This window comes from Podarcis muralis, chromosome 16 (assembly GCF_964188315.1).
Source record: "Podarcis muralis chromosome 16, rPodMur119.hap1.1, whole genome shotgun sequence".
Classification (NCBI taxonomy): Eukaryota; Metazoa; Chordata; class Lepidosauria; order Squamata; family Lacertidae; genus Podarcis; species Podarcis muralis.
In genome coordinates this window covers 12,493,451-12,518,728 of record NC_135670.1, presented here as the reverse complement: position 1 = coordinate 12,518,728, position 25,278 = coordinate 12,493,451, and the positions used below count along the sequence as shown (strand labels likewise).

Below are 25,278 nucleotides of genomic sequence, written 5' to 3'. Positions count from 1 at the left end.
TGTGGGGGAGCCTTTGGCCCTCCAGTTGTTTGCTGAACTACAACTGCCATCACCCCTGGACATTGGCCATACTTGCTGGGGCTCATGGGTAAATGGTTATTCCCTTCTGAAGTGGCATAACTGCTGTAGTTAAAGCTAACGTCAACTTACCTGGGAGTAAGTCCCAATCAACTCAGTGGGACTCACACCTGAGTAGACAGGCATAGGATTATCCCATAATTATCCCACATTTTTTTATGGTGGCTGTGTTTTAAATATGTTCTCCTCCTGTTGCTTTATAGTACAGTGGTACCTCGGGTTAAGTACTTAATTCGTTCCGGAGGTCCGTTCTTAACCTGAAACTGTTCTTAACCTGAAGCACCACTTTAGCTAATGGGACCTCCTGCGCCGCCACGCTGCCGGAGCCCGATTTCTGTTCTTATCCTGAAGCAAACTTCTGTAACCTGAAGCGTATGTAACCTGAGGTACCACTGTATTTCATGGCTGCATTATTTGTGCTTACTGCTGGTGTCAAACTGTTTTCGAATTTATTTACTTGTTTGCTTCTTAAGATGGTTAATTTCTTGTTTTAAGGCTGTGTACACACCACACAGACATACTAGCTGCAGTGATCCCGGGCATGTCAGCTGCCAGGGCGCATAGCTGTCCTCCTCCTGAAAGTGCATCTCTCTATCTCTGTCCGTCTGTGTACCATATGTGAGCAAAAACTAAGCCGACCTCAACCTGCACCAGGGGACACCTGCCTGCCTAACACCTGGAGAGCTGTGAGCATCTTGGAGAGCTATGTGCTGCCACAGGCCAAGCGTGACCTCCACTCCCCGCTTTACAGATAAATCCTGGGAGTCGCTGGCCCTCCCAGGTGCCATGTCAAAAGCCAAGCACAACCTGCTACTTGCATGGAGAGCAGCCTTTGCAGAAGAGCCCTGGGGAGTGCGGGCAGCTTCTTATTCAGAGCACATAGTATGCTGACAATGCCGACCATTTTGGAAAAGGGCAAAGGAAAAGACACATAAGTGGGGGGTGGGAGGGCCCTTACTCATCCAAATTCAGTGTGGTGCACAGGTTCCCCCCTCCCCCATTGAATATTCTATAGCACAATGTCAAGCCGGACAAAAGAACTTAGAACTTTCTCATTGGCAGAAAGACCCAGAGGGCAGGGGGAGCAATAGATGTTTAGCCCCACTTTTTTTCTGAACACCCAGTTTGCCTGCCTGCGTCATATCCCCTACAGCCCACTAGCCTTTGAATGGCCCTGTCTGGCCTCTCTACGCTCAGCTTTTAAAGAACATCTAGTCCAGGCTTTTATTTATTTTGCCAGCTCCCTGTATGTATGGTTTTATCAGATGCTGTTTTTGTTGCATGTTTGTTCAATTGTTTGATTGTAAGAGGGCTCACTCTGAAAGGAGGGGTAGCACTCAGGATGTATGGATTTATTTTGGTTTCTCAGTGTTTTCCATTTTCCCAGCAATTTGCAGATTGATTGCTTTAAAAAAAACCGATAATCATAAAAAAATCAATATTTTATATGAAGTTTTGACTAATATGCACAATTTTGTAGGCAAATTATCCTACTATAATGCATTTTTCTATGTTATTTTAATCAGTGTGCGCATTTTGAACCACATTTCCCCCCAAATATCTGCATTTTTGTGCATATTATTTGGTTGGAGAATTGCACTGCAAATTCAGAAAAGTGAATGTGTGTTTTGGTTTGCATAACATTTTGAGAAGTACAAATTAGGCAGCTCCACATCGAAATGCAAACAAAATTGGATTTCTGTCCTCTCCCTAAATAGCACAATATTAAACAACCAAATAAACAACACACCAAGAGTCAAAGTTTATCTTAATATTCTTTCCAAATGCTGTTTTGTTCTGCCCAAGTGACGAAAAAACACCTTTCTCTGCCTGAATCCCTGGAAAGCTGCTGCCAGTCAGAGTAGACCAACCTTTTCTGACCAAGGGGCACATTTTTAATTTTGAGAGAGTTTTGGGGTTGCCAGTCACAAAATGGATGCTGTGGAGGTGTGGCATAACACAACATGTTGTAGGACAACGACACATGGAGGAGCACCATGTTGGTTACCCCTTCTTGTACTGCTTGACCCCATCAGCTGTCACCAAAAGGTGGAGTGCCCCTGCAGATGGAGGTTCTATTTTGCCTCATTATGAGTGGTGATTCATAGACCTATTCTCCAAGTATTTGTTTTTCCTTTTTTTAAAATAATAATTAAAAAGCTTTCTCACCTGGTAATGAAATGCTGTAAGTTATGTACTGTGGAAGACATACTTATTTAATATTGTGCCCGTCTTGAACTGAAAATCACAACCTTCTGCTTTACACTATGTCCGGCTTCTTGTCTATCTAGTCCACCACTGACTGGCAGCAGCTCTCCAGGGATTCAGCCAGCTGGGCATCTCATGTATTCTGAACAGCCACAGGCAGTACCCAACTCCCAGCACCCTGTGCTTCCTTCCCCCTCCCTTTCAAACCAGTAGAGATATTAATTTGAATGCTGTGAAGAAGAAAAAGGTATCAATTAGGAGACTCACCACCGCCTCCTCCCAGCAGGGAACTGTTAGCTACAAAGAAAACACAGAGAAAGATGATGTTATTAAATCGCTGCCTGCTCAGGAACCATTTCACTTTAGTTCATTCACAAAAAAAGCAGGGGGAAGCATTACAATACTAACTCGTTTGGCTTTTTGGAAGGCTCCTTCTTCCCTCCAGCCCTCGTCCCAACCCTTGGAGTCCCCTCCACCCCCACTTTGCACCAAGCTGCTTCTCTTACCAGGCCCATCTCCCTGTGGGAACTCGGGTACCGAAAGTCAAAGCATCTTCATCCCTTTGTCTGAATCATAGGGTCGTAGAGTTGGAAGGGACCACAAGGGTGATCTAGTCTAACCCCCTGCAATACAGGAATATTTTCCTCAATGTGGGGATCAACCCCATGACCCTGAGCTCAAAAGTCTCATGCTCTACCAGCTGAGCTATTTGTGCAACTGCATTTCACTCTGTAATCTCCTCTGTGTCGAGTTAGCGACTGCAAAGTCACTTGGGGCAGAGACCTGTCCTTCTGCACTTGGCCATGCCTGCTGATGGCTTTATATACAGATAGACCAGGGGGCGGGAACCTTTTGGCCTCGCAGGCCTGGTCTTTATCTCCCCACTCCTCTGGGCCATCTTTGACAGGTGGGCAATATGACAGCTATTGATATCAGGGCCATAGTTGTGGACACTCTGGTGAGAAATGCTTAGAGCAGGGGTCAGCAACCTTTTTCAGCCGTGGACCGGTCCACCGTCCCTCAGACCATGTGGTGGGCTGGACTATATTTTGTAGAAAAGAAGAAGAACGAATTCCTATGCCCCACAAATAACCCAGAGATGCATTTTAAATAAAAGGACACATTCCACTCATGTAAAAACACGCTGATTCCCAGACCATCCGTGGGCCAGATTGAGAAGGTGATTGGGCCACTTCCGGCCCACGGGCCTACCCCTGGCTTAGAGGATGCTTAGAGGAAGGGATGGGTGAACCTTGTATTTCACTTTTTCTCAGTTTCTTATTTTTTCAGTCTGAAGTTAGGCTTTCCACATTTCCACATGTTTGCATTTTTTTCCAGAAAGCCCTTGTGTAAATTAAGCATCTTAGTGCAGAATTATCTTAATAGGCACATTTCCCAAATCAACCCAATGCATTTTTTCCTTTATTTTGCTTAATATATGCATTTTAATGTGCACTTTATACATTCCTGTCCATTTTAATTGGCTGGAGAACTGCACTGCAAGATTCGTAGAAGTCTGGGTTTCAAAGGACGGCTGATTTTCAGTTCATTTACTGCTCCAGAAAGTGCAAGTTACCAAACCAAATTTCTCTTCAATTCCCAACAGGGCATGAAGGCAAAATCCCTCCCCGTGCTGGCTGCCCCCAGCATTCTGATCACCTCGTAATGGGAGGTTTGCAGCTGACGGCCTCTCCCTCCCTGAATCTCTTCAATCCATTTTGAAAATCATTCTAAGTTTAATTCATTGTTTTAACCACCTGCTTTTAATGTTGGTCTTATTGATTGCCCTTTTAGTGTTTGTTTTTTATTATGACTTCATATTGTTTTTATTGTTTTCTTGGAGGGTAAAGCTGTCAATGCCAGTGTGGTGTAGTGGTTAAGAGCAGTAGACTCGTAATCTGGTGAACTGGGTTTGATTCCTCGCTCCTCTGCATGCAGCTGCTGGGTGACCTTGGGCTAGTCACACTTCTCTGAAGTCTCTCAGCCCCACTCACCTCACAGGGTGTTTGTTGTGGGGGAGGAAGGGAAAGGAGATTGTTGGCCGCTTTGAGACTCCTTAGGGTAGTGATAAAGTGGGATATCAAATCCAAACTCTTCTTCTTCTTCTTATCTGCAATGGCTGTGTTCTACCTCCACTGTCAGAGGTTGCATGTGCCTCTGAATGACTGAGAATCACATGTGGCTGTTGTGAGCTCCCTACAGGCACCTGGCAATACTGATCCTACCCCAAAAATATTCAGGGGGCCCAAAAGTGCTTGGCTGCCCCCAGGAGCTAGAGCCTCTGTCCAGCAGCAACACCCTTCATTGTCTATCATGCTGTCCTCAGGACTGTGAGCCAATTGGCCAAAGGGTGCTATGCAAATACACAAAATAAAGAAGCAAACAAGCAAAGAAACCAACACAAGCTAGCACCCATCACCACATCGTGGATATATTAATCTGCCAAATAAATAAAAGGTAGCAGCACATCTTGTGGAAGTGAGTTCCACATCCTACATCCCTGCTTACTTTATACTCTAAACCTGATTCACTGGGAGACCCCTGGGCTGAAAGGGATCTGCTTGCATAAGCCTATGTTGAAGTTGGACACTACTTATGGGCTGTATGCAGTGCTTCTCCTTCTCAGAGTAAGTCATGCCCATTAATTTCAATGGGTGTCCTCTGAGTAGAACAAGCATTAGATACAGCCCTGTATTTCCCTGGGCTTTCGCTACTGGGGGCAACCGTGTTTATGCTTCAAATCAGCTTGTAGACAAAATCTCCTCACTGTTTTCCCCCTCACACCCCTGTCCCCAGTTACAGCTGGAAATAAATGCCGTTCCAGACTTCATTCATGCCCTAGCAGTTTGCTGAAGGTTTAGCACCTGTTACCGAGAAGTTACCTTGGCAACGGGAGCATCGCATACGATTGCTGTCACCTCGGAAACACCCAGTACAGAATAAGCCCCTGTTCCCAGGGAGCCCAGCCAGGAGATCCACGCCGCTGTGGTTGGAGCTGGGAGAAGTGAGGTGTGTAATGCGGGTTGGGAGGGGCACGCATGGAAACTTCAGGTCAGTCTCCCCACACCGCAGTGTGTGTGTAAACAGCCAACGGGCTACATCTCATATGGAGAGAGGGGGTCTCAAAATAGCTAGGAAAGAAGCACATCAAGAGAATGCCAAGAGAAGGGAAACTGCTTATCAGGTCTTTCAGAATTAGCCTTTTCTTGACACATATACCAGATTTGATTGGCTGCACACCTAACCCAGAGCTGCCTACAACACAGACTGGCAGCATCTCCTCGGGGTCATCTGCTTCCTGCTCCTTTCTCCTAGCTGGAGACAGCTGGAACCTGGCACCTTCTGAAGGCAAAACACGTTCTCAACTACTCAGCTATGGGCTCCTTGGGAGCTGATCAGAGGACTCCCCAAGGAGACCATCAGGAGGGCTGAAAAGCCTTCTTAGAAAAGACAGCTCACGTGTACTCTGACTGCACTCCTCTTTATGAGAGGAGATACCTGTTTTCTGGAACCTGTCCCTGGTGAATCACCGCTCAGGGCTTCTGGGAATACTCTTGATAAAAAATTTCTCGCGACTGAGCTGCTGCTGTGGTTATTCTTCAAGATTCCCTCCCCAGGGTCTTTAGAAATCAAATCTCTCAGCCGGGCAGGGTGGGTAGTGCACCTTGCCTCTAGCGCAGATATGCACACAGCTCACGCATGAACGCTGAGTTGCCAGTGCTGCAACTGATGAGGTGTGATTTAGAACTCTGGAAAACCCATTGTGGAGAAATGGCAGCCTTGTTTGAGTGCGTCCGAGCAACATTTGTGGGTGGGAAGTGCATACGGAGCAAAAGTGGTTGTGTGCCCCCCCCCCATGTCCCTGCTCTACATGTGTGGACCTGGCTGTTCTTGGTTGAGCACAAAGGTCTGAAGAGGTCTTTGGAGAGTGTTTGGATGAAAGTGCATAGAAGTCTCTGCATGACCTGAAACACTTAATATTCATTCATTCATTCATTCATTCATTCATTCATTCAGTATGCCGCCTTATACCTGCAAATCTCAGGACAGTTCCCAACATAATATTACAGCATTCCCAACCACGGAGAGGCTTCTAGGGACACAGAAAGCAGAACATTGGGTTTTGCCTACACTCTTGGCAGAAGCTCTCCAGGATTTCATACAGGGGTCTCTCCCAACCCTACCTGGAAATGCTCGGGATTGAACCTGGGGCCTTCTGCATGCAAAGCAGAAGTAGCAGTAATTAAGCCTCTCAGTGCAAGGATTTCCCCTGGCAACATGGGGCTGCCCCCTCTCCTCTCTTGAGTCCTCCTAAATCTGCTCTGTGCGCTCTCCCAGCCCTCCATAGGGGGAGGAAAGTCCTGTTGCACAGAAAGACATCATTGTGCTGATGGGGCTTCCAGTGGTTGGATACTGCTGAGCTGCAGCTGCAGTCTGTCCTCAAACAGACTTCTGGCTTGCTCTTGCCTCCTGGAACATAGGCATGTGCCTTATAGTGAATCAGTCTATTTGGTCCATATAGCTCAGTACTGTCTACCCTGACTTGTAGTGGCTCCTCAGGACTTCAGGCAGTGTCTCTCCCAGCCCTACTTAGTGATGCAGGGGACTGAACCTGTGACTTTCTGCATGCAGAACAGAAGTTCTACAACCCAGCTACAGCCCTTCCCCACACCTCAATTTCATTTGGGTTAGAACAGGAAACTTGGGGCGGAACATGCCGGATAGGGGTGTTGGGAGCAGTGCTTGCATGCATCACACCAGTTTTTTGTTTGTTTATTTTTTTGCAAATATATCCTTAACAAAAATATTTTAAAAATAACTTGACTTTTACATCAGAGGAGGACAGGCTGCGGTAGAGTAAACGAAGACCGCAGCTGGAGTAGAATTGCTGGCAATGCGTCATAGTGTGGGGAGGGAGGGAAGCAATCTTTTGTATGAGAATTGGGGTGTTGCAAGCACGTTTCACCAGCTTACACTGGGGAGGGGGCTGAATGGCTTTTCCACCCACCACCAATCTTCTCTTGGAATTTGCAGTTGTTGGGGGGGGGTGCGGAATGTGTGTGTCCCAGGGTGTACCTTCAGTTCATGAAAAGAAACAAATTCTTCAGAGTGGTTTGAAAGCTTTCCTCGCTTCTGCTCAAACACGTTGTGCAAGATTATTATTAAGAATTCAGGACCTACGTAACCTGTTTGACCAAAAGCAACAAGGGGACGAACGCATTCTCTCTGAGCAGCAATGGCACTTCGAAATCATATTCGACTTTCTCCAACCTGAGAGTATCCCATAGAAAATGTCTCAGCATCCTCTGGAGTACTGTGTGTAGTTTGGGGCGACATATTGACAAACTGCATCTCATCCAGAGGAAAGCAGCTAGGATGGTGAGCATCCTTGAAACCAAGTACTATACTAGCCATGAATAGATCAGTTTAATTCTGTATCATTTCTGCATGTCGTTATTCGAAAGTCTACTCAGAGCCATAGCTCAATGGTGGTGCATCTGCCTTCCATGCAGCAGGTCCCAGGTTCAATCCCTGGCATTTCCAGAAGACAAGCTGATGGGGAAAGGATGAATTAAAGATAGGAATTTTCAATTTAAAAGAAGTCTGAAAACAACTGGACAAGAGAGCATGACCAGATTTTGTTTCATTTCATTTGCTTTTAAAACATACACACTGCATTTTCCAACGTGTGCTCAAAACAGCTTATTAACTAAGGATGGGGAGGGCACAGGGGGTGGGAATGAAAACGGCAACAATAAAATCAATATGCAAACGGCACATTGATTCCACGCCAGGGCATAAAAGTTGCATTCCATTTGCTGAGGAAATTTACATGCTTGCGCCCCTCACTTGGTGCATGCAACATCCAAGGGTGCCTTTAAAAAAATGTGACCTGCCAGGGATCCAGCTCACAAGGAGAGAACGTCTGCCTGCCCCTGCAGGGCCCTCAAAAGGAAATGCTTTTTGATGGGAGCCAGTTCCCATTCCTGGCTGCTGCACTTTGAAGGATGAAAAACACGACAAGAAGTGACGAATGTGCACATTTGGGGCTGGCGTCAGTGGTCAGCATGGTTGGGCACTTGCCTATGCCCACAGCTTAGCAGAGAGCTATTGGACAGCCCTGCTTGATCCTGTTGACTGTGATTTAGCAGCGACTGAAGCAAGGCAAAGGGCTCCAGCTCCGCATACAGAAGGTATGGCATCTCCAGGTAGGGCTGGGAAAGACTCTCTGTCTGAAAACCAGAGGAACCATTGTCAAGGGCCCATGCTATGTGGCTGCCTGTCAGTCACCTACAAGCTGCATTGAAGTCAGGACTTCAAACCACCTTGCAAAACACTGCTAAAACAAAAGCTCCCCCCACCCCATGTTCTTCGAACAAGGGATTCCAATGAAAACCTTTTCTTGAATCAGGGAGGAGTTGGAATGAATCTTTTTGAATTGAACAGGATTTAATCTCTGCTGCTGGGTGCAGCAGCCAGTGCTTTTTATTTTTTTAAAAAAATGTTTAGGGGTACTCTCATTCTGACTCAAGAAAACCACCATTTTATAGTTCAAATCGGGGAAAATAAATACAGTAAATGGACAAAAGTACAAATATTCACAAAATGTTTAGGGGTATGTGTACCCCTGCATCCCCCCCCCCCCCGAAAAAAAGCACTGGGTGCAGCCAAAGCAGGATGTAAGCCTGGCCTCTTGTCCTTCAGAAGATGTTGCTAGTGATGTCAGCCAATGGACAGTGGATGTACTTTGGGGGAAATGGCCTCATGGGACAATGTGAATACTGGCCCACTGTCTGGAGGCTCCCTACCCCTTTAAAAAGAACTGGACTTCTTACAGTTTAGAAAGTGACTGGGAAATGCACCAAAAAGTGAGGGATGGATGGATGTTTAATGGGAAGACATGTAAACACCCCGTGAATCAAATCAAGATGGATGCTCATTGTTTTATATATCCTCCTTGCAAGCGAAGCAGAACAAATGCTCAGCAAAGACCAAATACAGTGGTACCTCGGGTTACAAATGCTTCAGGTTACAGACTCCGCTAACCTGGAAGTAGTACCTCGGGTTAAGAACTTTGCTTCAGGATGAGAACAGAAATTGTGCAGCGGCAGCAGCAGGAGGCCTCATTAGCTAAAGTGGTACCTCAGGTTAAGAACGGTTTCAGGTTAAGAACAGACCTCCGGAACGAATTAAGTTCTTAACCAGAGGTACCACTGTATAACCTAACCTCAGTGAAAACCTTGTGCAAGCAAATCAGGATGAATAATCACGATAAACGGGTCACCTTAGGGTGATCCCCTTTCTGCCTGTATGGGGTTAACTGATTTTGTATTTACTGCACCCCCAAAAGTAAAACATGGTGAGGCTGCAGCTTGGGGTGGGAAGAAAAACCCTATTTTAGTTCTGCTAACTGAGTTGTCAGTCTCTCAGTCGAGCTGCCAGTGCCACACAAGTGGCCTCAACAACCATATTACACACACACACCACTTTGTGAGGCCCACCCGCGCTGCCTCTCCCTGGGTCAGCATCTGACCCCTCCGTCAGGCATCCAGACAGCCCATCTCTCCACGGACGCCTGCGCTTCCACCAGCTCCTGTCAATCACCCCAGCAAACACTTAATCCACTGGCTCCCGAGTTGTGAAGCTAATTGAGGTTGTCAGTCTTTCCCCAGCTAGACCGCATCCAGGTGGACAGCGGCCCGGAAAAAAGCTCGTCGCTTTTCGAGGGGCGGAAGAGCGCCTTCCGAAAGGGATTAATTTTTGCTGTGTTCGGTTTAGGTGAGCGTCACATGAAAAAGAATAAATAATTTCTCTTCTGAGGGCTGTTCCCCTCCTTCAGCCCCAACTTATCACGAGGGCTGGCGCCAATAAGAGGAATCACCAGGCAGCTGCCAGGCTTCTATTGCTGGTAACTACCCTGTGTTCTGTCTCAGCTGGAGGATTCCTCCTCCAAGGATGACCTGGAGTCCCTGTGACTTAGGGAAGCCCAGAATGTGACTAGAACTGGGGTCAAGGAAGAGCTGGGACTCTCAGACCACAACCCATTGACATTAATGGCTATGTAGTACTTGGGTCCACGCGGGTGGCGCTGTGGATGCGGGTGGCGCTGTGGGTAAAACCTCAGCGCCTAGGACTTGCCGATCGCATGGTTGGCGGTTCGAATCCCTGCGGTGGGGTGAGCTCCCGTTGTTCGGTCCCAGCTCCTGCCCACCTAGCAGTTCGAAAGCACCCTTAAGTGCAAGTAGATAAATAGGGACCGCTTTATAGCGGGAAGGTAAATGGCGTTTCTGTATGCTGCTCTGGTGCCGGTTCGCCAGAGCAGCTTCGTCATGCTGGCCACGTGACCCGGAAGTGTCTGCAGACAGCGCTGGCTCCCGGCCTCTAGAGTGAGATGGGCGCACAACCCTAGAGTCTGTCAAGACTGGCCCGTACGGGCAGGGGTACCTTTACCTTTAGTACTTGGGTCCATTAATTTTAGTGGGTCTTCTCTGAGTAAAAACTAGTTGGATGCAACCTCATGTATGCCACATAGAATCATAGAGCTGGAAGGGAGCCCAGGGGTCATAATGAGTTGCATACAGGAAAAGTGGGATATAAATGCAATAATAAATTCCTAAATCAAAGAGCAGCATTTCATAACACAATACCCAATTCATTAAGGTTATAGGCTCCAAGGAGTACATTATATTGAATTCAGTGCTGCTGTCTTCTGACTGCATATATTTATCTTTGAGCTTTAAGAATTATTTTTTTAAAAAAACAGTCAGCTGAAATGCAATCTTCAGCTTTTCATTAGAAATTTTGCAAAAAAAATATTTGCCGTTTAAACTGCTAGCATGAAGTTGGAACCCCACTGAAGAACTGGAAAGTATCTAGCCTCAGCACTGGCTAGGACTGATGAGAGCAATGGTCCAAAACATCGGGGGGGGGGTCAGATTGGCAAAGGTTGCTCTATGCTACAATGTCACAAACAGGCAACCCCCGATTTGCACGGGGGGCACGTTCTGGGTCAGCGTGTGCAACAACAGAATGCACACAAGCCCACTCTGCCCTCTTCCACCCATCCCTGCCCTGTCCTGCCCCTTTTCGCAGCCCCTTCCAGGTCACTGTGATGCCCGGGTGCATGGTCATGCATCAATAAAGCAGTCATTGTCTGTAGTCAGACTTGAAATAAAGTGGTACCTCTGGTTACAGACGCTTCAGGTTACATACGCTTCAGGTTACAGACTCCCCTAACCCAGAAATAGTACCTTGGGTTAAGAACTTTGCTTCAGGATGAGAACAGAAATTGCACGGTGGCAGCAGGAGGCCCCATTAGCTAAAGTGGTACCTCAGGTTAAGAACAGTTTCAGGTTAAGAACGGACCTCCAGAACGAATTAAGTTCTTCTTAACACGAGGTACCACTGTACTTATTATAACCTCGTTTGGTTGCCAGAACGAGGAAGGCCCATAATTTAGCCTGGCCTTCCAGAAGACCACCTACTCTCCTGCAGTATCAGAGGCAGTATGCTACCAACTTGGATGGTTTCAAAGGGGTTAGACCAATTCATGGCAGATATGGCTATCAATGACTACTAGTCATGATGTGTATATACTACCTCCGTATTAGAGCCAGTGGGTATCTGAATTCCGGTTGTTGAGAGTCACAAGCAGGGAGAATTGGTGCTGTGCATAGGTCTAAAGGTTGGCCACAGGGAGAAGAGAATGCTGGACTGGATTCTACAATTCCAGACTTGATCAGGGCTTTCGATAAATCAAGGATTGTTTAAGAAAAAGCACAAAACCTGGAGAAGCTCTATACGTGCACGCAGAGCACTGTGTGTGTACAAACTTGCCAGAGTCCACATGTTGAAGGGTATATTTATAAGCAGGGGCACATGTGCGCGTGTGAGTCAGGAACTGCCCGTGGGTTTATGCCAAGGTACAGCAGCCATGTGTGAGCTGGCCTGCTCCGTGTCTGCCCAGATCAAGGAAACCACCTGGGACAAACTGAAAGGAGATTTGCAGAAATACAGGGAGAGTAAATGGGATTGGACAGGCAGAACAGCAGAAGGCCGTGTGGTAGGCTCTTGGGAAGGGAGGCTACACAGATAGACAGATTAAATAGATAGGAAGAGATGGGGCTGACGATACAGGGAAGGGAGGGAAGGAGACTGGAGCCTACAGGGAGGAGTGAGGACCAGATGAATGGCGAGACCCAGGTAAAAATAGTTCTGTATACAGCAGTTCAAGGCAAGCACAGAAGTGGTTGTGATGCTCAGCTCCCTGGGAATCGCAGTGGTCATTTGTTCCTTTCCTTTCTACAAAGAAAGAAAATAATTTAAAGTTTCTAGCCCGTATTGTTGCAGATGTATGCTGGAAAGTGTATATGACGCAACGTTTGTGTGGAATCTCTGAGCTGAATACCTCCTCCTCCTGCTTCCCCCAAGCAGCAGAACTTGAAGAAAACTGCTGTGCAAAAATAGATAAAGACAGTAATAGACAGAAGCACAAGCCATACAAAAAATAGGAAAGAAAACATTATTTTTACTTGTGACACACTTTGGTGTGACTTTGCCCAGCTTTCAACGTGACGGATCCAAACTCCCAAATTGTACTATCCCTTTAGAAATTACAATTTTTTTTAGTTTCTACAAATTCCTAGGCAGAGCCAGGCACTCCCGCTCGTAGATTATATTGTTGCTGTTGTTGTTTATACACATAACATTCACATCCATTATTCAACCCACTTTCTCCCCTGGCCCTGTCCACTCCTTGCATGTGGCCCTCAGAAGGTTTTCCCTGAAGATAATGCAGCCCTCAAGTTGAAAAATGTTCCCCATGCCTGCCTTTTTAGGCCAGATTTGACCCATGGCTGCTCACCTGCTGACCCCCTAAGGATTCTCTTCCTCCCTTCCCAGCATGGAAATGTAGCAGATTATGGCTGAGGTGGTGAGAGCATGGGTCAGACAGAAATGTGCCATGGGCCACAATCAGCCTAGTGACTTGGAGTTCCACAGCCCTGTCCTATAAGATGGAAAAACTTCGCAGTAGTTGTCTGTACACTCACTAAGGATGGACAGACCTGTCACTATCTGTTCCTTTCCTTTTCTCATTTTTCCAACCTTAAGTTATGTTTGCCACATTTCCACATCAGTTTGCAATTTAAAAAAAAATTATCACAAAATTCACCAGCATTTTAGTGTGTGTTTCTCCTCCTAGGCACATTTCTGCAACCAATTTCCTGTAGTATGATACATCTGAGTAGCTTATTTTCACTGATACACACACACATTTTTATATACTCTTTCCTCCAATGTACACAGTTTTTTGGTTGGGGAACTGCATTGCAAAATCCAGAGAGGTGTGAATTTCCAAGGATAGCTGTGTTTCAGTTCACCCGTTGCTTTGGAAAGTGAAAATTAAGACAGATTCACTTCGGAATGTTACCTGGAACAGATTTCTTCCCCGTTCCTTCATTCAGCCACATGGCAAGCCAACACAGAGTTGTGCACTATCAAGCCCTCGACTTTTTTGCCCCCCTCTGCACAAACCCAACTTCCTCCCTCCTCCATCTCTCTCTCTCTGCTCCCCCCCTTGACAGTCCTGCACTTGGGGAATAATTAATCTAGCAGCCTGAAAGCACGGGGGCTGCTTTTATTTGCCAGATTAATATGAGCAGCTAATTAAGACAGAATGTGCTGCTCCCAAACTGCAAAGAGGGGAGTGAGCAAGGGGGTTGCTGAACCAGCCACCCCTGGCAAAGGGCTACAGATAAATCACATATGCGGGCGGGCCCTCTTACCTTTGCGGTGGCTTTGGGGCAGCTCCCCTACATCCACCCCAAGCACTCTTGCTGATCGGTATAGGCCCCCCATCTGCCTTCCTACCATTCTATTTTTGCTAATTAAGGACACTGTGGTTCAGCTGGCAACAGGTGGGAAAGGCATCTGTGCCCAGCAGGCCTGGTGCTGGCTCAGAGGTTTTGAAGATGCCATGACCCCAGCCCCGGTTTGGGGCACTAGGCGCCTTTCAACACAGATCAGGAAAAGCTAGGTTTCCTCCCACAAGCTGGTGTTGCTTACTTCCCCACCTCCTTGCCAGAAAAAACATATGTGGCTGCAACAATCCATAGCCCTGGGGACTGGAAAGCAGAAGGGACGTACATGCTAGCCTTAATCATCGGCTGTGGGGCCAGGGCCACTGAGAAGCTGCGTCCCCAGCGCCCCAGGAGGAACATCATGGCAGGAAGGGAAGCCCACCCTGGTGCCAACCAGCAGTCAGAGAAGGAGCAGCTGCAGGGAGCTGGCACCCCATCCCCAAACACCATGAGAAACCACTGCCTGTTGCCCTGTCACTGCAGAACTAAAGGACTCTGGCCCCGTCCGTTAGCCAGGGATGACGACAATGAAAACATCTCACCTTTCCTTCAAGGAGCTGAAGGTGGTACACATACTTCTCCCCCTCCCCATTTGATCCATAATCTTGTGAGGTAGGTTAGGCTGAGAGGCAGTGGCTGGTTTAAGGTCACCCAGTGAGCTTCTCGGCTGAGTGGAAATTTGAATCCTGGCCTCCCATCTGTATTATTGCAACCATTTGCTTGTAAACTGCCTTGAGAATCATTTGATTGAAAGGCAGGGATAAAGTGAGGGATAACGTTCACTTGCCCCAAAGCTCATAGGAGGATGAGTGGGAAATCAATGCAATAATTTTGCTTCTGTCGAAGGGCTGACCCTACTCCTGCTCCCTAGCTGTCAGATGGCTTGGATTGCTTATTACATCAGTATTCCACACGCTTGCCGAGCAGCTCAAGGAGTGTGCATGGTTCTCCTCCCTCTATTTCAGCTTCACAACAACCCTTTGAGGTAGGTTAGGCTGAGTGGTAATGACTGGCCCAAACATTCACCTAGTTAGTGCACTTCACAGCAAAGAGGAGATTTGAATCTGGGTCCTCCTGGCCCTAGTCTACGCTGGCCACTATACATCACTGCCTTACTTGGGCTGCAATCCTGCCCACACTCTCTCTTCCTCTTTCCCCCTTTTTATATTTTCACAACAACCCTGAGAGGTAGGTAAGTTGCGATGTATCCATAGGCCCAAAGTTATCCTGTGGGCTTCATGTCTGTATGGGGATTTGAAAGCTGAGTCTCTTCAGCCCTAGTCTGCGACTCTAACCCAACGCCTCCAGATATTGTTGCACTGCAATTCCCATCAGCCCTAGCCAAGCATGCCCAACAGCCAGGAATGATGGGAGTTGTAGTTCAATGGCAGTGCTGGACACCAATTCCCATAAGCCCCAACCAGCATGCTCAAAGTCAAGGAATTATGGGAGTTGTAGTCCAGCAAACATCTGGAAGGACACAGATTTTCCATTCCTGCTTTAAGAGCATGACCACTGCCCTATGAAGTCACACTAGAAGCCGTCTCCAGCAATGGCTACTCAGGTGGCTCTGAATTAACCCCTCCCCACAACCACCAAATAACATGTTCCTATGAGCTCCCCTTCCCACCTATTACATGTCCCTGAAGGTGCTGCTCCAGCCTTCCCAACCTGCTGGCCTCCCAATATTGCTGGACTCGCAATTCCCATCAGCCCCAGCCAGAATAGTCAATGCTCAGAGAGGATGGGGCCGCAGTCCAACAATAATGGGAATGGGGGTGGAAGGATCTGTCCACTTTAGTTTATCCCCTTTCTAATCTTAAATTCAGTTCCCCACATCTCCATAAATGTTTGCTTGTGTTTTTCTTTTAATCCTCATGAAAATTCATCAACATTTTAGTGTGCTTTTTCCTAATGTACACATTTTTCAATGTGGTTTTCCCTAATGCTTTTTTTTGGTATGCTGTCATCAAGAATATAAGCATTCTTGTGCATACCTTATTCTAGTACATGCCTTTCTGTACACATCACTTGGCTGGAGAAGAGCACCGCAAAATTTGGAGAAATGCAAATGTCAAAGGATGGCGTTCTTTTTTTGGGGGGGGGGTCCCCAGAAAGTGGAAATTAGGTAGATATGACTTTAAATGTGACCTGACGATCTCTCCCATCCCCATCTGGAGGGCACCGGGTGGTGGGGAAGGACGCTCTAACCACGACACTACAGAGTCTCTCACTTTGCAATTTTGCTCAGTACAGTAGCATTTTGGAGCCTGGGGGCAGAAAACCCAAAACTGCTTCCTTCCCCTGACACCCACTGCAGGGTAAAATAAACTAAATAATGGGCATTCTGGTGGCCTCTCACAGCCTCCCCAAATCTGCCACCCAAGGCAGGCCTGGCTCTGATTGTGGTGTTGCTGTTTATCGGCACCAATAATGATTAACAGTGACTGTCAAAAATAAGCCGCCATAAAAGAAGCCTGGCAATCAGGGAGCCCCTCACAGCCTGCGGCTCAACCCATCAGGGAAACCCACACCGAGCCGACAAGCTCAGGCTTCCTGTACCAGAGTTGTTATTGATATGTAGACCAGCGCCTCTCTTTTTCCTTCCCAAACCGCACAGTTTACGCTCTGGCGGTTGTATTAGAAAAACCCATCCATCTCCCTGGCACCCTCCTCCTTCTCCCACTTCTCTGGCATCAGGCGTTTCTGTTGCCGGGCAACCGCCGTGCAGCAAGGCTTTCCTTGTCATCACTCTAGTGCCCACTCAATTTCAGCAGACGTTTGCTCAGACCGCGGCTCACCTGCTCCCGGCAGTCTTTGCTCCACCCTGTCTGGAGGGCACATGCCGAGAGGATGCAACCTGTTGCAAAGTCCCCGCCTGCCCTGCACACACAAAAGAGCAGGGTACGCAAGGTTTAAGCGGCAGCAGCGGCAGCCAGGAAGGCAGCAACCTACTGGTTCATGAGAGAAGTTCACTCAGAACAGCTGGTCTAGCCTGTCATAGTGAGATGCACAAAACTAAAGGCAGGCTCTCACTAAGTATCTGAATAGAGGTCACAGAAGGTGATGTGGAATTAGAAGTCCAAGGGCACTTCCAGACTGCCATTAGGGATGGTGCGGGATGGGAGGTAGAATTCATTTTGATTTGTGTTTCAAGGCAAACGTACATGATTCATACCTTCTGAAAAAACACATGAATCAAAACGCAGCCGTCCTAAATCCATATTTTCCCAAATTTAGCAGTGCAGTACTCCAGCCAAGTAATGTGTACAAAAATACATATATGAGGGCAAAATGTACATATACATGCATACATTAGTGAAAATAACATATCACAATTGCAGTATACAAGGAGGAATTTTTTTGAAAAATGTGCATATTAGGCTAAATTGCATACAAAAATATGCATATAGGGAGAAAATTACACTAAGATGCTTCATCATTTAAAAAGCAAATATCAAACTGATGTGGAAATGTGGAGACCTGCACATGTCTGGATAAATGAGAAACCAGAATTGACAGATCCACCCATTCCTAGCTACCACTGTTTTGGGGTTGAGATTCAGCCACCTGTTGGCAAACTCAGGCTGTTCAACTAATCATGATTTGATGATAATGGACAATAAATGCATCATTTTTTTGTGATTAGAAAATAGAAAATGCCCTGAAAAGTGTCGGATAGCGATGCCATCTAACTGCCCCCGCCGGCAAACAAATCAGAATGAATGCTCAACAAACAGCCAAGGGCATCTAACCCCCTGACAAACTTTGTGGGCAAACAAGCCAGGAAGGAATGCTCAACGAAAAGGTCACCCGGAAGCAACCATAAGCCTTATGCAGAAATGATTCCCCCAGGCATTCAAGGAACTTGCTGAGGGGGAGGCGGGTTATGAACACTAGCCCTCCCAACACCCCTGCTAACTCCACTGACCGCCCTACTCCACTAAGAGGAAAGACTGAAGGTGGAGACTATGAATACGGGGCCCCCAATCAACGTGGAAGAGTCTATGCAATGTTCAGAAGAAGCAAATGTGATGCACTCATTCAATACATGTGAATTGCACAGCATGGAAGAGCAAGAGGAGAGGAAGTGGCCCTTTTGCCAGGGAGAACCTAAAAAGAAGATTCCGGCATCTTGCTCTCCCAATGGACAACCTCCCAGTGCCTACGGGGAGCCCGCAAGAAGCCCCCGAGTGCAGAGGCAACTCTCCCCTCCTGTGATTCCCAGCAGCTGGGATTCAGAAGCCTACTGCCTCTGACTTTGGATGGAAAACATCTCCATCATGGGCAGTAGCTATTTGAAGCCGTCCAAGCTGGTGACCACCGCTGCAACTTGCAGGAGCGTAATTGAACTACTACCGTTGAATAGCATTCCAATAATTATACCAGTGTCATCTATTAATAAATGGGAAGCACTGGAGTGTGTGTTACACTAACGTAAGAACTTATGGAGAGCCTGCTAGATCAGGCCAAAGGCCAATCTAGTCCAGCATCCTGTTCTCACAATGGTCGACAAGATTCTTTGGGGGAAGTACCAGCAGCACTTTTCGCACTTCCCATTCCCAGCAACTGGTTTCCCTGCAGTGGAGGCAGTAGTCAGTCTCTTGTCTCTTAGGGAGGCCTTCTTGTGAGTAAACAGCCTGCTCATGAGTAAAGATTTGCTCACAATAAAGGCAATGGAAGGAGGCAGGAAACAGGCTTTGCTGTAGAGCCATGGTTCCCAAGGTGGGGCACACGACTCACAGGGGGGCAATTTGGAAGCTTGTTTAGAGCAAGTTAATGGCCTTTTAGGCTTTCTCCATGTGAATAGGAGTTCACTTTTTGCATAATAAGAATTATATGTCATAGGTGGGGCATGGCCAAAAAAAGGTTGGAAACCACTGCTGTAGAGGAACCAGGTAGGAATAATCCCCTGTTGCTCATACTGAGTCAGACCATTGATCCATTTAGCTCAGAATTGTCTGCACTGACTGGCAGTGACTCTCCAGGGTTTCAGGCAGGGGTCTCTCCCAGCCATACCTGGAGATCCTGGATGGGTATAGAACCTGGGAACTTCAGCATGCAAAGCAGGTGCTCCATCACCGAACTGTGGTCCTTAACCTTCATGGCATGACCCACCTCTCTTCCCCACAATTGCGTAAGTTAATTTTCTTCCGATATGCACAAGGAATGACATGGTGCTACACAAAGCACTGAAGTCCCATTTCCTGATTCACCGAAAGCCTTGCTTAGCTCCCCATACCATGCCTGTCCACTGACCTCCTCTGCTGATTCAGAGTGATGAGGACTAGAAACTTATTCCTCTTTATTTCATTCAAGGAAATCTGAGTTTCCCAGGAAGAGCAGCACTGGGTGGGTGGGGGAGGAACTGCTGGCAGGGAGTGACAGGCTGTCCTCCTTTAGCAAACGATAGCAATGCAAATGAGCAAATGCCCCACTTTGCATAATCCAGAGCTAAGACCTGGCAATGAAATCTGGTCCTAGGCTCAAAGTCTTCACCCAGCAGTTGGTACAATATAGATGCCCTAGTAACACATCTGGGTACCTGGCTATATTACCAGCAGAGGGCAGCAGTGCCCAGTGCCAGCTGCCTACGAGATGGCAAACTGCTGAGAGAGGGCCATCTGTAAAACTGGCACGGTCCTTGGCCAATTAAAAATGCAGTGCCTAAATTGCAAACTGCAAAAGCTTCCCGCACCAGTGGAGCAGGAATTAAAGGTGGCTTTCGCCTGCGGTGAGCAGGAGGAGTGCACCGTGAGAGTGACCAGAGAGGAGCACCTCTAAAGGGCATTTTGCAATCAAGGTTGAAATGAGGGCTGAACAAAAAACTAATTGCTGCACCCCCACGAGACCAAATGGTGGTAAGCAGCGCTGAAAAACGCTTCTTCGCATTGCCTCTGCTTCCTTATTTGTTTAAAGTACAAGCTATCTCCAAATTGCCTTCAGGGGCTGTCACAGAGAATGGAACCCCACCAAGCAGGACACTGCGATGTTGCTCGAAACAGCCATGGCTTCCCCCAAAGAATTCTGGGAGCTATAGTTTGTTAAGGGTGCTGAGGTTTGTTGGCCTCACAGTTCCCAGAGTTTCCTGGGAAGAGGACTGGATCGCTAAACCACTCTGTAAACTGTAGCTCTGTGAGGGGAAATAGGGGCTCCTAACAACTCTCAGCACCCTTAACAAATTATAGTTCCCAGGATTCTTGGGGAGAAGCCATGACTACCTAAAAAGGTATCATAATTCTTTAAATGTTTGGTGTGACTGTGGCCCTAATGGCCTTAACTTGATTTCATTAGGAGAGTGTTGAGGAGTTTGACACCGGAACCAGTGGCCTAGAGAGGGGAGGTGATGGTGGTCTCTCCATGGCTGGAAGTCATTCAGCAGAGGTTAGGCAGACATGCTCTAGCCCTGACTTTCCTGCTTTGTGCAGGCTGTTAAGATTTTTTTTGTTTAGTTGTTTAGTCGTGTCCGACTCTTTGTGACCCCATGGACCAAAGCACGCCAGGCACTCTTATCTTCCACTGCCTCCCACAGTTTGGTCAAACTCATGTTGGTAGCTTCAAGAACACTGTCCAACCATCTCACCCTCTGTCGTCCCCTTCTCCTTGTGCCCCCCATCTTTCCCAACATCAGGGTCTTTTCCAAGGAGTCTTCTCCTCTCATGAGGTGGCCAAAGTATTGAAGCCTCAGCTTCAGGATCTGTCCTTCCAGTGAGCACTCAGGGCTGATTTCCTTCAGAGTGGATAGGTTTATTGCAGTCCATGGGACTCTCAAGAGTCTCCTCCAGCATCATAATTCAAAAGCATCAATTCTTCGGCGATCGGCCTTCTTTATGGTCCAGTTCTCACTCCATACATCACTACTGGGAAAACCACAGCTTTAACTATACGGACCTTTGTCGGCAAGGTGATGTCTGCTTTTTAAGATGCTGTCTAGGTTTCTCATCACTTTTCTCCCAAGGAGCAGACGTCTTTTAATTGCTGTCACCATCTGCAGTGATCATGGAGCCTAAGAAAGTAAAATCTCTCACTGCCTCCATTTCTTCCCCTTCTATTTGCCAGGAGGTGATGGGACCAGTGGCCATGATCTTAGGTTTTTTTTTATGTTGAGCTTAGGCCTTTCCTACTCTGATTCTATGAGGTCATCACACAGGTAAGCATGACTGGCTATGATTTTTGTTTAATGACACCCAGTGACATTGTTATACCCAGACAAAGCAGGGAGATGCCATCCTTCTATCAACAGGATCCTTGACTGGGTGGGATACCTTGTGTGACCAATTTAAGAAGCTGGGTGTGGGGGTTTTCAGAGGCAAACTGTCTCTGAACATGAGAGCTTTCCAGAAACTTGGAAGCATTACAGTAGAGCTGTCATTGCTCGTGGTACACATGCTTACCCGGTGTGTCCTTCCAGAGTCTCAGATTAAATCGATTTTGCAGCGTTTTGTGGCTGTTCAAGCTGTACCACCGAAAAGCCCAAACAAGCCCCTAGTAGCGTAACCAAGACTGCTACAAATTAAGACATATGTACGTTTTGAACTGACTGTCATGGATGCTCAATGAGAAATGCCTTTCCAACAATTTCTTCAATGCTTAGCGAATTTTAAGAACAATAAGACAATCTTATTGTGCATTTTTAGTATGCCTATATCTGTGTTCTTTTAAAAAGAAACTATGTAGCCTAAAAGAATTCCACTACCCTTTAGAAACACCCTTGTAAAATGAGGTTTTCTTTAGGAATAAAATTGCCTCGACCATAAACTACATCTACTCTGGTCTAGCCAATTTCATGACACCATCGGTTATGGCAGGGATTTTCAGACTCGACCCCAGAGTGTCTAAGATTCCTTCGGAAGTTCAACAGAAGCTCCAAAGAGAAGATAAGTCATGGTGTTCAACTGATGCTGAAAGACAGGTTGCCTACCACTAACAGAAGTGCCTCTCTGGGTGGGGCAGAGCCAGCTTCTTTTTTGCTTACTGGGAGGGACAAGGCAGCAGGATGGTCAGTGCGGTGCAAATTCACCGGCAGAACCAATGCAGCGTCCCCACCACTGCACTGATCCCTCTCTCTGTCCTGCTACTCAGCAGTGACTCACCTGCCAGGAAGCTAGTGTAGTGGCTAGCACAGTAGATCAATACCAAAGCTGAACCTGGAAAATGAAGCTACAGGGCATGTTGGGTATGTCCTAGACCATGTCCACAGTTCACATATAACAGGACTTGGGGAATGCCTGAACGCTGTCCTCTGAGCCTCCCTAGCTGCGCCAGCTTTGGGTGATACCTAGTTCCTGGTGAGGGAAGGGTATGCTTGGCATGCTTCTCTTAGGCAGAGTTATGTGAATATTCATTTATTATATTTCTAAACATTTAAATCTTGTTCCTATCCATCTACATGAATTTCCACTTTGTATTCTTTTTATAAAAAAACCGGAACATTCATATTGTTATTTTGCTGCTGATTTATCGGCTTTATTTTGTTTCATTGGCTTATTTAATTGGAAATGTTGATATTAAGTATTGATTTCTGTGATAAGCAATTTTTGAATTATTGATTGCTATACCTTCAAATTCAGGCTGATTTGATTTGTTCGTGGTTTTTGCATTATTGATAGGGGATTGAGATTTGGATATTACGCAGATAGGGTAATATCTGTTAGTGTATTCTACTGCTTTGCCATTGTTGTGATTTGTTTTGAGCTCAAATTTCTTACTGGGAGCGTGGCCTACGGATATCTAATCTAATGAACTTTCTTATACATAAAGGCTGACATAGCATAATGGCTAACAGAGTAATCTTAGGCCATATCTCCACCATCCATTTAAAGCAGCATCATGGTACTTTAAAAGATCATGGCTTCCCCTGCAAAGACTCCTGGGAACTGTAATCAATCAATCAATCAATCAATCCCTTTATTACGGTCAATGACCAGTATTCCAGGAACTATAGTCCGTTAAGGATGCCAAGAGTTGTTAGGAGACTCCTAATCCCTCAACAGAGCTACAATTCTCTGAGTGGTATATCAATACATCCCTTCCCAGGGAACTCTGGGAACTGTAGTTGAACAATCTCCCCCAGGAGGTTGTGGACTCTCCTTCCTTGGAGGTTTTTAAGCAGAGGTTGGATGGCCATCTGTCATGGATGTTTTAGCTAAGATTCCTGCACTGCAGGGGGTTGGACTAGATGACCCTTGTAATTCTACAATTACATGATTCCGTGTAGCTCTGTGAGGGGAATAGGGTTCTCCTAACAACTCTGGGCACCCCAAACAAGCAAGCAACTGAAGCAGAAACATTTGCTGTGAAGTAGGACAGTTGCAACCATCTCCCACCCCCACCTTTGCCCATGTGAAACCACCAACAGGTGAATTGTACTTGTACTATGCAAGCTGGTTCGAGATGCGCAGCTTCTGCACCAGCAGAATGGCTATGGGATCCTAGACATCAGGGGTGGGGAACTTCAGATCATTCTATTGGGCCACGCCCCTCGCCCTCCTTGTTTTCACCCTCCTTGAATGTTTTTGCCTAGCTAGAATATGTCCTCAAACCCTCATAATGCCATTTGCTTTCCTGGATGGAAGACAGAGAGCGCTGTGTTGAGAAAACAGCCCACTGTACAAAAGTAGCATTTACATGTGTTGTTCCACCTTATTCTCCCTATAGCCCTGCCCACCATCGGCCCGTGCCCGCCTCCCCCAAGGAGGCTGCCCAGAAGGGAATGCACTTGTCGGACTGAAAAATGTTCTCCGCTCTTGATAAAAGCAACAATCTTTTACTTGTCTGTGGCCAACTTTTCTCACGTCAAGGAAATAACCTCAAACCAACAAGTGCAATCTGGGATCGTGGAAGAAGGGGTCCCAGGATGTGAAGGCTCTGAGGATCCGCCCTCCCTCTCCCTCTCCTGTAAGCAGGATTCCTCAAGTGCTGGCATCTCTTGTGTGAGGGATTAAGCTGTTCTGGGCCAAAGACTTCTCTCTCTCTCTCTCTCTCTCTCTCTCTCTCTCTCTCTCTCTGTGTGTGTGTGTGTGTGTGTGCGCGCGCGCGCACAACAGAATGGATTCTGCAGGCAGAAATAGCTGTTTGGTGAAATGCAAAAATTTGGCAGAGAAAATCAGAGACTAATAAGGGCACTTCATTAGTGCCACAGAACAGGGAAATGACAAGGGATGAATAAATATTTATGACGTTTGCCATCGTTCCTCCTGGATTCATTAGGCGAGGCAAAGCAGAAGGGTTTCCTTTTTTGCACGCTCTGTGTGTGTGTTTGTGTGCAAAGTGCAAGATACTTGTCACTGCAATGGGATAGAATTCTATTTGTTTAAAATACTGACATACCCTGCCTTTTCTGTCCACCCAGATGCCGAAAGCAGCTTAAGAACAATCTAAAACTATCCATTTGAATACACACCTGATGGCAGGTGGCGTGGCTTCAGCAAAACGGCTTCACAGCCCAAAGGAGGACGGGCAGGGATGGGGAAATTTGTCAATTTAAAGTTCTCTAAGTTTCTCATTTTTCAAATTTATGTTCTCCACATTTCAACATTGGTTTGAGGATTTTTTCTTTTAAATTCAGCTGCTTTTCCATGCTAAGGTTATCCTAATATACACATTCTTTTGTATACAGTTTTGCTATTATACCCATCTGGCAAAGCATTTTTCCCTAGTATGTTCTTTTTGTATGTTCTTTTGTATGCACACATTAGCCTAGTTTACAGTAAGCCCACAACTTCCGCAGAGGTTACATTCTGGGGAACATAACCTATAGACAAAATCACGTATAGTCAAAACACATTGGTTCAATGGCAGGTGAGATTGCCAGTGTATTTTCCCCCCAGACGCCTGCCCCCTTCCTATCCCCCTTAAAAAAAAAAAAATTGCCAAGCACATAAAGCTGAATGTGCACATTAAATGCATGTAGGTTGCAGTCTTACTGTATGCAGTTTTGTACACACTACTTGGCTGGAGAGCTACATTGCAAAATTCAGAGAAGTATGAATTTCAGAGGATGGCTGTGTTTCAGTTCTTGAATTGCTTTGGAAAGTACAAGTTAGGAAGGTCTGCCATTAAATGTGAATTGAATCCCCCCATCCCCCGCACTGCTGGGCTCTAACAGATCCACAGATTCCCTGTTCCTGGT

The 25,278-nt window shown here is 46.6% G+C and overlaps 1 protein-coding gene across 3 annotated transcripts in view; it reads right to left on the bottom strand.

The window, feature by feature from the left end:
* The window catches only part of MACROD1 (mono-ADP ribosylhydrolase 1), a 311,595-nt gene that overhangs the window by 80,561 nt on the left and 205,756 nt on the right, over positions 1-25,278 (bottom strand). For 2 of the 3 annotated variants that reach the window (XM_028709920.2, XM_028709919.2), the window contains exon 4: positions 2,554-2,583. The exons of the other annotated variant lie outside the window; for it this stretch is intronic. In XM_028709920.2, coding sequence (XP_028565753.2) covers positions 2,554-2,583 — 30 coding nt within the window. The remainder of the gene's footprint in view (positions 1-2,553; positions 2,584-25,278) is intronic. 3 annotated transcript variants of the gene reach the window in all.